Consider the following 15,300-nt stretch of genomic DNA (forward strand, 5'->3'; position numbering starts at 1 on the left):
TGATACAAAATGAATGCAAATTTTCTTCATCTTCACTCTATATTCAAGAAGGCATAGCAAACAGTTTTGGTTGGGGTAAAGTCTATATATATGTGCAAGACTATACTATTAAAAACTATATAATACATAAGATAGACAAGCATTATTACCTAAAAATTCTTAGAGAAATTTTTCTACTAGGCAGTAAAAACTGTGTGTGGGTGGGGTGGGGGGTGGGATATATTAGAGACTTTCACTCAGTTTCTACTGATGCTCTAAATGAAAGAATAGCCATAAATACTAACAAATCCATCCTCGTGATACTAAATTAAATATATTTTTGAAGGTTCAATAGCCATGATGAGGCTACCCTGTGGTTAAGAATGTATCTAATTTATTAAAATATTTATTTAGAAATTGAAAACTTTTTCTTTAAAACGAATGTGAAAAAAGGACAATTCATTTTTATTAAGACTCTTAACAAGGATTTCATTGTATAATTCTCAAAAAGAGAAATAAAGTCTCTCATAAAATTAGATGCAATGACACAATTGTGAAGAGTCAGCTGAATATGATATCCACCCACTGCTTATGTGCTTATGCACATTATGGTTTGTTTAGGATTTTGGAAAACTCACTATTCAAGCAAGAAAAACAAGAAGGATTAAGTGAATAAGTACAGTATAAAAGATTTCTGAATCTCTACCTCCGTCTTCACAGTCTTCAGGGGCTTTGGCTTTCTTACAAAGACGAGGATCCAACCAGGTGGTTGTCTTGGTATTGTGGCTGCAGAATAAAGATTTCAATTAGAAACAGTAAAATAAAGAGGGAGGAAAGTATTTCAAAAGCAAAGATTAAAAGTGACTGAAAGGTATATGATGTCTGCACATTTATCTCCTACAGGCTCTGTTTGCACACCTCTGATTCAATAATCCTATTGTTCTCAATCTGCTCCTTCAAAACTGCCATACAGGGAAGGTAATCCTAGAGGCACTAATCTGAGAAAGAAGACGCTAAAAGAAGGGGTAAAATGCCAAGTACAGAATAACAGACACTGACTTAAGCAGTCAAAAATATTTCAAAGGGTGGGCTGGGCACATAGCCCCATACTGTGCATTATCCAGTTGAAAAAGCTGCCTTGAAAACTTGGTTTGGTGCTGGCTGAATTCCTTCCTCCCTCCCTTCAAAAAACACTCTATTTCTTGAGTACCTGTGATGTGTGGCACTGTGTGCTGACGGCTGGCGATATAGTGCTAAACAGATTCCCCTGCCCTCAAAAGGGTTCTTTAAAATGAAAGTTTCATAAAATAAAAAGTCTTCAAGTATCTATTTCTGCAGCATGAAAGTAAAAATGATGGGTACAGTTAAAGTCTACTCTACAAACTATGGATCATATACTGAATGAAAAAAAGAAGGCAGACCCAAAAGCCTCCCCCCCCCCCCCCCCCCCCCCCCCGCCCCTCACACACACTCCTTTTTATGAAGCAGGCAACAGATGCTTCAAGGAGCAGTGTCACCATGCAGTAGATACCAATGTGGAAACAAAGCCATCACACTGCTGAGTAGACAGTGGTATAGTACAAACATCTGAAATATGAGGATATTAAAGAAAGAAAACACCATGGAGGAAAATATACCGGAAGACAACAAAATGTAAATTAAAGTTATTATCAAAGTAGAGTGAGAATAACGTGAATAAAAAATATCATTCATTGGTGTTTTTATCATGAGATAAACTCCCTATCCTTTATATAATTAATTCTTAGGAAATTAAGCCAATGGTTTCAGGGAATTAATCATACCTTCTACGCCTTTTCTAACTCCTGAGCTACTTAGGGCCATTGCAACCCCTTCTTACACATTGCCAGGTATAATACTAGCTGGTAGACTGGTAGAAACACTTCTGTATGCTGAATAATGGATAACCTGCATAGGAGAAACTGGGATTGTTTCTAGAAAGTCTGTGTTATCCATTCTGTCAAAGTGATAATTTCTCCACACTCAAGCCCGTTAAATGGATTTTAGCAACAGGAAAAGGATCAGGACTCCAAAGAGGCTTAGTAGCATGCAGACTGTTAGAAAAAAAAACAAACAAACATGCATGTATCTTGCTAAACCAAATTCAAAATTGCTACTTGAGAAAAGCTTAACTTTGGTTCCAATGCTCCAAAATTTTTATTGCTAAATTAGCAGATGTAGGCAATCTACTAGGATTTTACCCAGTATTTCCCAAGGTAAAGAAATGTCCATAGGGGCTATACCCAAAACATAATAGCTGAAGGCTACAAACCTATTTTCTTACAGATGCGTGATTTAACAGCAGTAGTAACACAGATCAAATACATTAGCTACAGCAGCAAATACTATTCAGCTATATTGTGGTTATAAACCCCTTATCAGATATGGGTTTGCAAATATTTGCTCCTATTCTCCCGGCTGTTTTTCCACTCATTGAGTGCTTCCCTTTGCTGCACAGTTTTTAAGTCTGATGAAGTCCTGTTTGTCTATTTTTGTTTTTGTTGCCTGTAGTTTCTGTATCCAAGAAGTCCCTGCCAAATTCAATGCCATGAAATTTTGCCCCTCTGTTTTCTTTTAGGAGTTCTATGGTTTCAGGTCTTATATCTAGGTCTTTAATGCATTTTAATAACGTTCAACTCTAAAGGCATTTCTTTTATAAATTCTCTCCTCTCTCTACAATTTACTAACCTATCCCCATTTACAGGATAAAGCACTATCAGGTTCAATGTCTCATACTCTGCTTCTGAAGATACTCTAGCCACTTCTGATGACTCCATACTTTACTTGGGGATTTAGTACTGAAATGAGAATGAAAGCCAAAAGTCTAAATTACCAAGAGTATACCTAATTTTGTCTGTTTTGCAAAATCCATGTCATTAATGTTTATGTACATGTATAATATAATCAACACTGTACCATGTATGGTAAAAAGAATAAAATTAACACAAAATCTATGTCTTTCAAATACTGTAATTCCACTTGGTAAAGCAAGATGCTCACTCTATGGGAAAGATGTGGAACTTGGGACCAAGTGAGGAAACAGATTCAAGTCTCCCACCCCTAACTCATTTTTAAGTGTGTATTCCTTGACTGTAGTGTCCAGCCCTCAATATTTTAATTGTTATTTACCTGTTGTATTCTGTAACTTCACTACACTCATATTCTGCCTCTGTGGAAATTATTTTAAAAGATGAGAATTATAGTTGCATAAGAATATAAAAATGCTTCATAATGAAACTTCCAAAAAATTATTGGCATATTATTATTCTCTGGTGTAAACCATATAAAATTTTAGGTTGATCAAATACACGTGGTATTCTATATCTCTATATTTATATTTACATTAATAGCTCTTTCTCATAAATTAGGGTTTGTCAATTTATATTGTACCAATGAGTCTGAGGATCAGTGATATTTCCCTCCTATATTATTCAACTGTATTGCCTGAATACATCTAGAACTGAAAATATTCAGCTCAGATAATACATATGCCCTCCCTCCACAGGATGGTAATTCTTGAAATGTTCAATAAGTTGGACAATCTATCAAAAGTTTAAAAAAACATCAAGGCAAAATACCCTCCATGCCTACATTTTTCATGATTAGTGATAAAACTGTTTTTAATCCTCCTGTTTTTATAAAACCAGAAGTCCTTTATTCAAGTCAAATAAAAACGAAATATCATCCAGGGAAATCATCAGATTAAAGAATCAACTGTTACTTGTTATGAAAAAATTTTTTAAAGAAAGACAAAAGAAACGGAAGCCTTGTGAATGAGGATAAAGCAATGGTAAGCCAAGCCTCACAGTGACAGGGCGTGTTAGGAGAGATACAGACATTTGCTTACTCAATGAAGTAGACCATCCCCGTGTCGGTGTAGGCCATCTCCCAGTTTTTGGGCAGTGGTTCCAGATTCTCATCTCTCATCATATAATTTCTGAAGTCCATGGAGCTATTAGTTTGGTTATAACTCGGGACAGTCTTCATCCAATCAGATGACTCAGAACGCCTCTCTCCGTTTTCTGCCATTGAACACAGAGCAGCGTGCGAAGCAGGTAAAGTTACACTCCCTTCAAAGAGCTCTCTTCGTTTCCAACAAAATGACAAACACTTATTGCAAACTTCCATGTGTGTTATGTCCACGTTCTGCTATCATTTTTTTTTAAATTTTATTTATATATTTGAGAGACAGAGAATGAGAGAGAGAGAGCACATGAGAGGGGGGAGGGTCAGAGGGAGAAGCAGACTCCCCGCCGAGCAGGGAGCCCAATGCGGGAATCGATCCCGGGGCTCCAGGATCATGACCTGAGCCGAAGGCAGTCGCTTAACCAACTGAGCCACCCAGGCACCCTGTTCTGCTATCATTTTTGAGGTAACAAAGAGACATACTGAATTTTTTTCATCTGCTAAGTGACATTAACCCAGTCACAGGACCTCTGACGCCAGTCTGGGAAAGAAGCGACAAGCAACACTGGGATCAACTGGGAATATTGTGAATATGTATCAGTTAGTGTACGACTGACAGCAACGTCTGCAGGGCCGCTTACACGGTCCTTTCATGGGCCAGGCTCTACTTGGAGCACTTTACATATAGGAACTCATGATCCTCACAGCAGCCCTGTGATGATTTATTATTACTCTTATGTTTTTTAGATTATGGATGAAGAAACTAAGGCACAGTGAGGTTAATTTAGTCAAGGTCACACAGCTGATAACACAAAGTCAGGATTCAAATCTAGGTGGTCCACACTCTGAACTGCTCTACCAACCTGTCTCACACATATTTAACAAAGGCCTTTAACATAATACTAGTTTTTAAAAATTACGCTCAATAGACTTTCTGTCGTTAAGTATAATTCTCTGTTGGTGATACCACAATCCTTCGAGAGTCCCAGAGTCCACGACGTAGGTAAGAATACTAAAATTTGGTTACCATCTAGGGAATTCACAATTCCTGCACTTTGAACTTACGACAACTCCAGACTGCGGGCAATGTCTAGGAATCAGAGAATCTTAGAAGACGCCTTAGATATCATTACATACAGTACTTCCACTCTCACTGTCCTTTATCCAATCAAGTTCTAGAACCCATTAATACAGCTACTTACTACCCTTCACCGTCCCTCACCCCCCATCTGGGCCCTCGCCATGTCCTCATTGTCCTACTCAGGCAACTTAAGTTCCGTGATCAGCCATGATCGTCGCTCCCTTGCAAACACTACTGGGTCTTTTGCCTCAACCTTACTTCAGCATACGTGCCCGGCTGAGGCAGAAGTCTGCTTATATCTCTCCACCTACTCTACGGAGGCACATGTAGCTGATAACTAACCACAAGAGGGCATTTAATGGTATATGATAATCACAGGAAATTCCTTTAGTCCGTTCACTCGGACACTCCCCTGGATAACTCCTTCATACTTTTCTTCTTAAATCTACCATTACTTCTCCCTCAGCCCTAATCTCACTGGATGACCCTGTCTCCTCCACATAGCTAAATCCAATGATCAGTTCTCAGTGGCTATCTTATCTGACTTATCGGTGGCATCTGACATAGCTGATCATTCTCTTCCCCTGGCTTCTGGGCCCCTCCACCCTCCTGTGTGCCTTCTATCTCACGGGCTCTTCTCAGTCTCCCTGAGCTCCACGTAGTAGAGGGTCTTCTCAGGGTTCCGTCTCTGGACATTTTCTCTTCTCTTTCTAGAGTTACTTTCTTGGTGATCTCATTGAGTGTCACTGCTCTGCAAGTTTTATGCTGATGATGTCCCAATATGCATCTTCAGACCAGACATCGACTTTTAAATCCAACTTCAAACAGGACATTTGCATTTGGATGTCTAATGAGCATCTCAAGCTTAAATATCCCAACTGGAGCTCCTACTACCCTTTTCCAATCCAAACTGACTCCTCTTACAATCTACCTCATCTCACTAAAAGCAACTCCATTCTTCTGGATACTCAGGTTAAAACCCTTGAAGTGATCTTTGACTCTGCGCTCGCGGACCTCAAATCCAGTCTGTCAGCAAATGTTACTGGCTCAGGCCACTTCTTCTTGTCACACTTTCATCAGGTCCAAACCACTATCTCTCACATAAATTACTGCAATAACCTCTTAATTAGTATCACTATTTATGCCTGCCATTCTACTGCCTATTTTCAATTCAGTAGCCAGAATGAGCCTATTAAAATCCATTTTATCAGGTTACTCTCCTACTCAAAACCCTATAATGGTTTCTCATCTCAGAATAAAAAGCAAAATTCTTCTTTTAAAAAGCAAAATTCTTCCAACGATATATAAGATCCTACATAACATAAATGCATTTCCACACACCCCCAATCATTATCTGACTGACCTCATTGTTTACTATTCTATTTCCTTCCATCACTCTGCTCCAACCATATATAATGCATTGTCCACGTTGTATCCAACTATATTGTTTCCTTGCCTTTGTCTGAGTATTCCAGGCATGCTCTCACCTCAGGGCATTTGTACTTAAAATTCCCTCTGGCTGGAATGTTCTCCTCCCAGATATTTTGGGTTTACAGCATCGCTTCTTTCAAAGTCTTCTTCTCAGTGAGATCTTTTCTGCCACTCTATCTAAAAGCCACTACTTTTTATCTCGCTCCTTCTCTGCTTTGTTTTTCTTTAGCACTCTCTAATATATCATATGCTATTCATTCATGTTGGATAATTTTTTTCTCTCCCACTAGAAGGCAAAGTTCATGAAGACCAGAGTTTTTGTCTGTTTTGTTCAGTGCTTTATTCTTAGCTGTTAGAAAAATGCCAGCACTTACTAGCCTAGCAGGTGCTCAATAAATATTTGTTGAATGCATAGCTAGAATAAAACCCACGATTCATTCTCCAGGCAAAAAAGTGACAGAAATTAAAAGGCACCCAATGTGTAAATCAATCTGGAAGGGAGTTACAATCTTGGGACAGAAGTATGTTGGAGGAAAACAAAAGCAACTCTATGATGTCTCATACTTTTCTGAACATAGTTTGAAATAACTGTGTAAAAGAGTTCGCTTAATAGTCAATGACTTGAAAATACAGTTTATGTAACAACCAATACTTGGAAAAAAATTTTAGCATTATTATATAACATATGTCATCCTACATGGGCGTATTAGCATTCTCACATGAATTCTTCAGCAAGATATAAAATAATATACATATTGGGGATACAAATAAATCTTTAACTATCCCCTCACCACTTCCATCCCCAACAATTTTCTGATTTTTCAAGGCAGGAATTCTAGTCCCCAAAAGCAACACAAAAAGCCTATCTCCACAACTTTCAAGAAGTTAACAACTAGAGTTAGTACTTATTCAGAAAAAACCAAGGGCTATTAGTCCTGTCTTTTACTGTTTTCTTTTTCCTTAAAATAGTCCGAATATTTTCTCTTACAAAGAAATATATAATACAGTGGAAGTGCCCTATGGTATCCACACACAAGAGGTAGTATACAAACTGCCTCCCACTCTCGGATACACTCCCTTTAAATGTTAACGTCAAAAAGTTAGTAATGTCTGGTTTAACAACTGGCTTACATGACAAACATAAAGCTATGGGGAGCACAGAGAGGTTTCCCTCTGAAGGAACTGCAGTGGTCACTGAGAAGATCTGCATTAGGAAGTAAAAACAGAACATTTTCCCCCCCTCAAAATAAGAATATATAAACTCCCACACTGGGACAGATTCATGGTCTGTAATTCCAGTCTTAAACATTTAAAAATGTTAACAGACTTAATTCTGTGGGAAAACAAAGCTGACATCAATATCAAAAGGCTCTACTGTATGACAATTTCCCTTACCAGCCCCTGAAGAATTAGATGTGAATTCACCTAAACCTTTTAGGCCTTTCTCAGTCTCTACACCCAAGTATACAGGAGTAATTAACTTAACACCAAACATATTATGTATCATAACTATGTGAGGTGTTAGGACTATAAGACAGGACTCCCACTCTGGAGGAGGGCAGAAATGTGGATGTAAGTAAGACAGTAAATACAATATACACAGCAAATTTTAGTAGCCGATGAAAGAAAACATCAGATGGTTTGGGAAAATAATATGGTAATGGGTTCTACAAATTTGGGGATGTAATCAAAGTCATTCATTTTTTGGGTATTAATAAAATATTCTTTTCGTTCCTACTTTGTGCCAGGCACTGTTTATGGTGCAAGGGGTACAGCAATGAACAAAAGCAAAACTTCCAGCCCTCATGAAGTTCATATTCTAGTGTTTTGAATAAACATGTTATAAAAATAGCGCTGAAATTAGTTCTGCTGTGATTCTGTAGCTTCCTACTTATATTCTCAATTAGAAGCGTTCGAATCGGGGTGCCCAGGTGGCTCAGTCGGTTAAGCGTCTGCCTTCGGCTCAGGTCATGATCTCAGGGTCGGTGGGGTGGAGCCCCGCATCAGGCTCCCTGGTCAGCAGGGAGCCTGCTTCTCCCTACCCCCACCTCCCACCCCCGGCTCTCATGAATAAATAAAGTTTAAAAAAAAGAAGAAGAAGGGTAAGAATCTCCTGAGCAAACACCACATTTTTTAGGGGTACTCAAAGGAAGATTCTTCACCACTAAATTTTTGTTGGTTTTGCATTTAATGAAAAATAAGAGAGTCAGGTTTGGAAAATTTTTTTTGAGTGATTCAGAATTTAAACTCAACATAGTGCTAACAAATCTTTCAGATAATTTTTACTGGCATATTTCTAACCCTCTGCAGTTTTAGTTGAAGGTTATATCTTAAAACTGTATTTTGTCCATATCCTGTAAAGTGTGACTTAGGCTAACAAGATTCTTGTATCTTGGAACCTCAAATCTTTTAAGCAGAGGGATCATGGAATGTTATGTTTTTACTAATGAGAAGTTATTACAGACTTATCAAAACTGCCACTTGGTGCAACCTCACTTCACCTTATACGGTGGTTGACAGGGATACACTTCGTTCCACACACAAGCTCTTAAAAATAATTAGAATTGCATCACTCGCTCTACACATGCTCTGAGAGAGGTTTTACCACTTCCAGTTCAGTGTCATGTTCAAGTCAACCCGGAAGATCAGTTAGAATTTGTTCATCTGTTTACAAACCTGCAGTTCCACTGCCATTAACAGCTTCCTTGTCCTCATCTTCTTCCTCTTCCGGAAGAGAGCTGTCCATTCTTTCCATCTTGCTGACGGACGTAGTTCGCTTTCTTTGGGATTCGGTGTCAAACTCATTATCGAAGAGGACCTGGTCAACTGGATCTGGCTGGAAAGGGCTGGGTTCTGCTGGAGGCTTGGGAGTTCCATAGAAGTTTCCTGAAATGGACAAAATAATGGCAGCTGAAAGGACTGATGCTGAATTGAGAGTCAGAACAATATGGTCCAGTGTATGTCTCTGCCCTGCTGCCTTATACCGAGGCTTCTGAATGGCCAAAAGGAAGCCAAAACGCTTTTTCCTGGGAGCAGAGGAGGGAGAAAGAACAGAAAGAACTAATTTCTCAAGTGCCCATGTATATTCTAACATTATCTAACTTTTTAATACTATTTGTACTAAGGATAGATAGGAAGTTGACTTCATGTACACAGATTGTTTATTCCTATAGGGCTTGCTTTGCATGGGCTCTAAATTAGGGCCTGATTTGTGAATTTAAATGCATCAATGCTCTTGTGTAAGACTAATTGGTATAGGAAGTGGGAGTAAAGGAAGAGAAAACGAACTCAAATAATTTTGTTCTGATATGTAACATAACGAACTATTTTGGTAAGATGAGGAAATATGTGGGTAAAGGATAAAGCTAAGAACCAGTGTGTGCTGAAATGTAGGCTGTTTATGTAAAAGTAATTTTTAGGTTCTCTGAGCATTCTAATTATATTATTTGACAATTTATTGAACAAATAGAGACATTATTAGAATAATTCAATATTGGCTTACTCTCAGGAAAGCAAGAAATACTTTAATATTCTAAGCCTTGAGGATCAAGAATTTTTGCAGTAAAAATAAATGTTCCAGAGTAGAATGAAAACAATTGAATATCTTCTTAATTTGTCATGCAGTTTCCAGTAGGCAGCCAAATACAATGGAAAACCACTCAAAAGGTCTAAGTACATTAACAGTTTTTGGCTCCTGCTGGTTTCAACCTTTTATCAGCCACTATGCTAATGATATCGAAAAATATGGTTAGGGAATAAAATATTCATGATCTTCTTTCATTGATTTATTTTTAAAATCACACCTTCTAATCAAATTCCTGGGCTCCTAAGGAGGCAATTAAGATGCTCATCACATAAAGTAAATTAATGGGGTATACAATGAATTATTTGTCCCAGATAATAAAAGTATAGGTTGTTCACCATAATACTGAGGCAAATCTACAGATCAGTTTACCTTTGGTTGTGTGTGCCTTGAGGGAAAAGCATTAAGATAATTCTTTGGACATCTGACTTTGGGTGGTAACTGTCATTAAAATATTCAAGACAAAGCAATGAAATAAAACCAAAAAATTTTTCAACTACATCTTGCCTCTCCCCACTCAACTACTCCCTTGCTCCCAAATCCACATCTGAAATGGAGTTACCCCTGTCAGGCAGATGGATGCGAAGATTTGTATTTAAAACAGACTCAGAGAGTCTTTGCAAACTTTCTAGCCTACAGTAAAACAAGGACCCAGTGAAGAGGCCATCTCACACTTCTCTGGGGCAGAGGGCCCAGAAACGTTCCAAAGAGAGGTCTGGTTGGGGAACAGGATGCTCCAGGATCTCAATTTTTCCTGCACTGTGTCCAACAATCACGCTACCCAGGAATTTGGACATTCCATGACAAAAATCAAACATCCACCTTCCCTAAGGATGGTAGTTCTAGTAGCAACACTAGATACACATTTTACTGTGTAGTCTTAGTAATTATTATCTCACTCTAGGAAGTTTAACTGTTTTCTAGGGTGAAATCAGACAAATTTAGGATATTTTGATTGCCACCCATGATCATTAGGATTTTAGGACTTCATAATAAATTCTGGCAGCTTCCTTATTTAAACACAATTATTGGACTTAAAGAAAACTAGCGTTGCTTATAAGGAAATTAGGCCTATTTTTCTTGAGTTGTTGGTAAGTATCAAGATTTTAGATACAGCAATGCATAAAAATGACATGGTTTGTGAATCCTGACTATAGTTATTGACAGAAAAAGGTTTTCATCTTTTTGAAGCTGTTTTGGAAGGGTTTTTTTCCCTTCTTTTTTCTTTTCTGAAGGTTTTTTCATATTTCAAAAAGAACTACCAACTATTAAACATTTTAAATACATACAGAATCAGAGACAATTGTATTAGACGCATCCTTATTTGTTTATTTAACTTTTGCCGGATTCCTTTCAGGTCTCCCTTTTTTCCCCCTCTTTAAGGATATACATACATGGTCACATGTTCAATTAAGGCCCTAACTTCCTGTCAGTCCTTCCCATGTGCTCCCTGAGCTGTCCTGAAGTTGGTATGTGTCATTTCCCTGCACACTGTGTACAACTAGGATGTATGTGTATGCATATATAACATCAAATACCACTGTTTTCATAAAAGGTTCATAAAGGTTTTTCTAACATTTCATATCTTTTTTTATAAGCAGTATGCTGTATGTGTTCTTTTGCAACTTTCTTTTTATACAATTATATTTCTAAGACTTGTTCCTGTTCAATCATGTAGATTCAAGTTTATTTAATTGCTGTATAATAGTCCATTTTCATGAACAAGTTAGAATGCATTTTATGAATTCCCTGACTAAAACAGAGTTGTTTCCATTCTCTCACTATTTCAAATAACGCTGTAATGATTGTTCTGGTATGTGACTACATATGCACATAGGTAAAGATTTCCTAGAGCAGGCATCCAGAGAGGGAACTGCTGGGTCAGAGTTAAGTGCATCTTCAAATTTACTAGCTGTTGCCAAAATGCTCCCCAAAGGGATTGTATCATCTTATACTCTTGCCAGCAGTATATGGGAGTTTCCACTTCCCACAATTATCAGACTTTAAAATTTCTGTCAACCTTATGGGTGTGAAATGGTACATTTCAATTTGCATTTCCTTTAAATTTAGCACACAGCAATTATAATATGTAATATGACACTTTGTCATTGCCCATGTTCTTATACTTAACAGAGGAAAATGAGGGAGAATGTCTTTGTGATCTAAGGACAGAGAAGGACTTCTTAAACAAAACTTCAAAAGCACAAACCCTAAGAAAAACAGTGATAAATCTGACATACAAAAACTAAGGATTTCTGCTTAACGAAGAAACACAGGGACAAGCATAATTAAGTGACAGAACGGGAGAAAATATCTATATCCAGTAAGGAATTAATGTCTAAATAGATATCTAAATATCTAAGGAATGTCCACAAACTGGAATGTGGATTAAGAGCCCACTTTTGAAAAAATGTACAGTACAAATGAAAAGACAATTTGCAGAAGTCCAAAACACTAACAAGCATATAAAAAGATATTCCAACTCTCTGACAACCAGAGAAGCTAGAATTAAAAGGAGATCCCAATTCTACCAACCATCAGATTGGCAAAATGATACAGCTGGACGGTGAGGACGTGGAATCCTTACTCTAGCTGCTATAGGAACCAACCCCTCCAGCATGGCTGGCAGGAAAGCAGCTGCAGAGCTGCCTCGACTCCTTCATCAGATTAAGTACCTGCAGACCTTATAGCCCGACAGTTCTGCCCCTGGGTATATGTGCCACAGACATCCTCACACACACCCTCTAGAAAAAGAGGATGCTGCAGCTCTATCTGTGGTGAGGGGGTGCTGGAAGCAATCTGGAAGTCAATTACTAGAAGGGGGGTTAAGTAGAATGCAGTGGATCACTGTGCAGTGGTGTAGAATGCAGTGGATCACTGTGCAATTACATGTAAATGCACAATATGGAGCGCTGTGCAGTGGTTAAAAAAGCAGTGAATTACATGTAAATATAGGGCAGCGACATGGATGAATCTAAAAAAACACTGAAATAACTGAGAACACTTAAAAACTGAAGGAGATATAGAATACAGTCCAGATGCAAATAATACATGCATGCACAGAAGACACATTTTGCGAGAATGCATATGAACAAAAGCATACATATTAAACACATCCGAATGGTTGCCTCTAAGAGGGAGGTGAATGAGGCCAGGCTATTGGCCTCAAAATAAAAAATAAGTAGTGGTCATTTCCTCTCAGAAGTCTTCACTGGCCACTTTATCTAAATAAGACATTTCTACTCTTTTCTTTAAAGCTTTTATTTTTGTTTCCTTCATAACGTCTCCTTTTATAGTGATTTTGCTTGTTTTCTGACTACTTTTCCTACTCGGATATAGGATTTATTAAGGCAGTACCATTTCAGTATTGTTCACCAGAGTATCTCTAGCACATTGTAGGTACTTAATAAATGGTTTGCTGAATGAATTAACGCGTTGTGGGAGCGAAGCCCAGAAAGCACAGCTGGGGCAAACTGAGCAGGCAAAAATGAAATCACAGAAGACTCCGAAGAGGAGACACAAGCAGAGCAGCAGCGGAGGAAGACAAGCATGAGAGCAGTGGGCAGCTGGGTTAGACAGGGGGAAGAAACAGCTGCACTAGCCCAGACATGAGCTTGTCCAGAGTCTACGAGGTGGTGTGAGAGTGAAAAGAAACGCATCCTGAAAGCTGTTACAAAGGAAGAAAGGTCTAGATTCGGTGACAGACAGATGGAAACTCTAAGGAAGAGGAGGGAGTAAATGATGATTCCACCATTTTGAGCCCACGGTATAGCTAAAGAGAGAAATTACAAAGAATTATTCTTTTGGAGAGAACATCAATGCATACTTGGATATGTTGAATTCAAGGTTAGTGTTCACTGAACACCATCTCTAGGCACTGAAGATACTACTAAGACATGATGCGGCTTTCACCAAACTTGTGAAAAAGGCAACTATAACAGCATGAGAAAGCAATGATGGAGAAGTAGAGCATGGATGGGAGTGGACAAGCTTGCCAGTGAAGAGTGTCAGGTAAGGGAGAACAAAAGAGGGAACATAGCATCATTTAAAAATTGAAACTGATCTTAAGTCTCTACTTCCTAGAAACAAGTGGGTAGAGAAGAGGTATGAAAAGAAAACCAATTATTCCATTTTTGTTGTTTTCCCCCCAATCTACATTCTCTTTTCTCCAAGAGTGCCAAGCTATAGATTTTTTTAAGTGCACAGCATTTGGATTCCTAACCACAAATAGAAAGCAAACAACAAACACTTGTTGAGTTCATATGATGAATATGAATTACTACAAAATATGCAAACTGGCTGTTTTGAAGGATTTCAGTATATTCTTCACAATCAGCTTTATAATATGATGGAACGCTTCTGCTTAATTACTTAATCCCATTTTAGGTAGTAAATTACAAACAGGCTAACCAAAAGAAAACTTTCCCAAAGACCAACAGAAAACAACTTTAAAAAAAAAATGGTATTTTACTGATCAATTTCCCTTTGAAGTAATTCCAGCCATTCAGATAGTTCTCTGGGTTGCTGCTGTTGTCAATATTTGGGGACATACCGTCATACGTTCCACTTTCTAATAATGCTCCACTCTCTTCCAGTGCTTTGAACTGTTCAACAGAAATGAAATTATAGTCCACCCCTGGTACTTCCCCATCCCTGGGGGCCCTTGTAGTGCCTAAGGGAAAAAAAACAAGAAAAAAAAATAGGTTGCTTTTAAACTTACAAAATATTGAGAATAGAAAATACAGTCTATAGAGAACACATGGGAGAAACACACTACTGAATATATGTACCTTCTAGAAAGACAACCAGAAAATTTTAGGCAACATTTTTAGGTGAAAATAGGACAATAATGTAGGATGACTAAATACACCTTAATATAATCTACAGATAGCTATGAAATTCAAACCACAAAGACTAAAAAGAGTTCTAGTGTCAAAGGAAGCTTAACTTTCTAAGACATAACAATTCATTCTTTTATCTCAATTATCACTACTTAACATCTGAAGGAAAGATAAATCTACCAATGATAAGACCTCATATTTTGGGGGACATGGTTATTTTTTTTTTTTTTAATTGAAGTACAGTTGACACACAATATTAATTTCAGGTGTATACAAGATTTCATTTTTATCAAGCTACCTTATGTATTTTTCTTCCCTAGTATAAGTGAAGAGAGAAACAATTTTTAAAAGTTCCTTTAATGCACTTTAGTTTTAAAATTTGGACAAATATTATGAAATTATTTGTTTAATGAATAAAGGACTTAAGGCTTAAGATAGGTATTCACATATTGCTTCTCAGC

The 15,300-nt window shown here is 37.8% G+C and overlaps 1 protein-coding gene across 6 annotated transcripts in view; it reads right to left on the reverse strand.

Moving 5' to 3' along the window:
- MAGI3 (membrane associated guanylate kinase, WW and PDZ domain containing 3) overlaps positions 1 to 15,300 on the reverse strand; it is a 235,716-nt gene that overhangs the window by 59,806 nt on the left and 160,610 nt on the right. For all 6 annotated transcript variants that reach the window (XM_025872450.2, XM_073896110.1, XM_025872449.2 and 3 more), the window contains exons 3-6: positions 14,551 to 14,670; positions 9,092 to 9,301; positions 3,845 to 4,019; positions 686 to 765 (exon numbers count right to left, since the gene is read on the reverse strand). In XM_025872450.2, the coding sequence (XP_025728235.1) occupies positions 686 to 765; positions 3,845 to 4,019; positions 9,092 to 9,301; positions 14,551 to 14,670 (585 nt within the window). The remainder of the gene's footprint in view (positions 1 to 685; positions 766 to 3,844; positions 4,020 to 9,091; positions 9,302 to 14,550; positions 14,671 to 15,300) is intronic.

Source organism: Callorhinus ursinus, unplaced genomic scaffold (genome assembly GCF_003265705.2).
Source record: "Callorhinus ursinus isolate GAN/ISIS: 27379988/994484 unplaced genomic scaffold, GSC_fseal_2.0 scaffold9, whole genome shotgun sequence".
Lineage (NCBI taxonomy): Eukaryota > Metazoa > Chordata > Mammalia > Carnivora > Otariidae > Callorhinus > Callorhinus ursinus.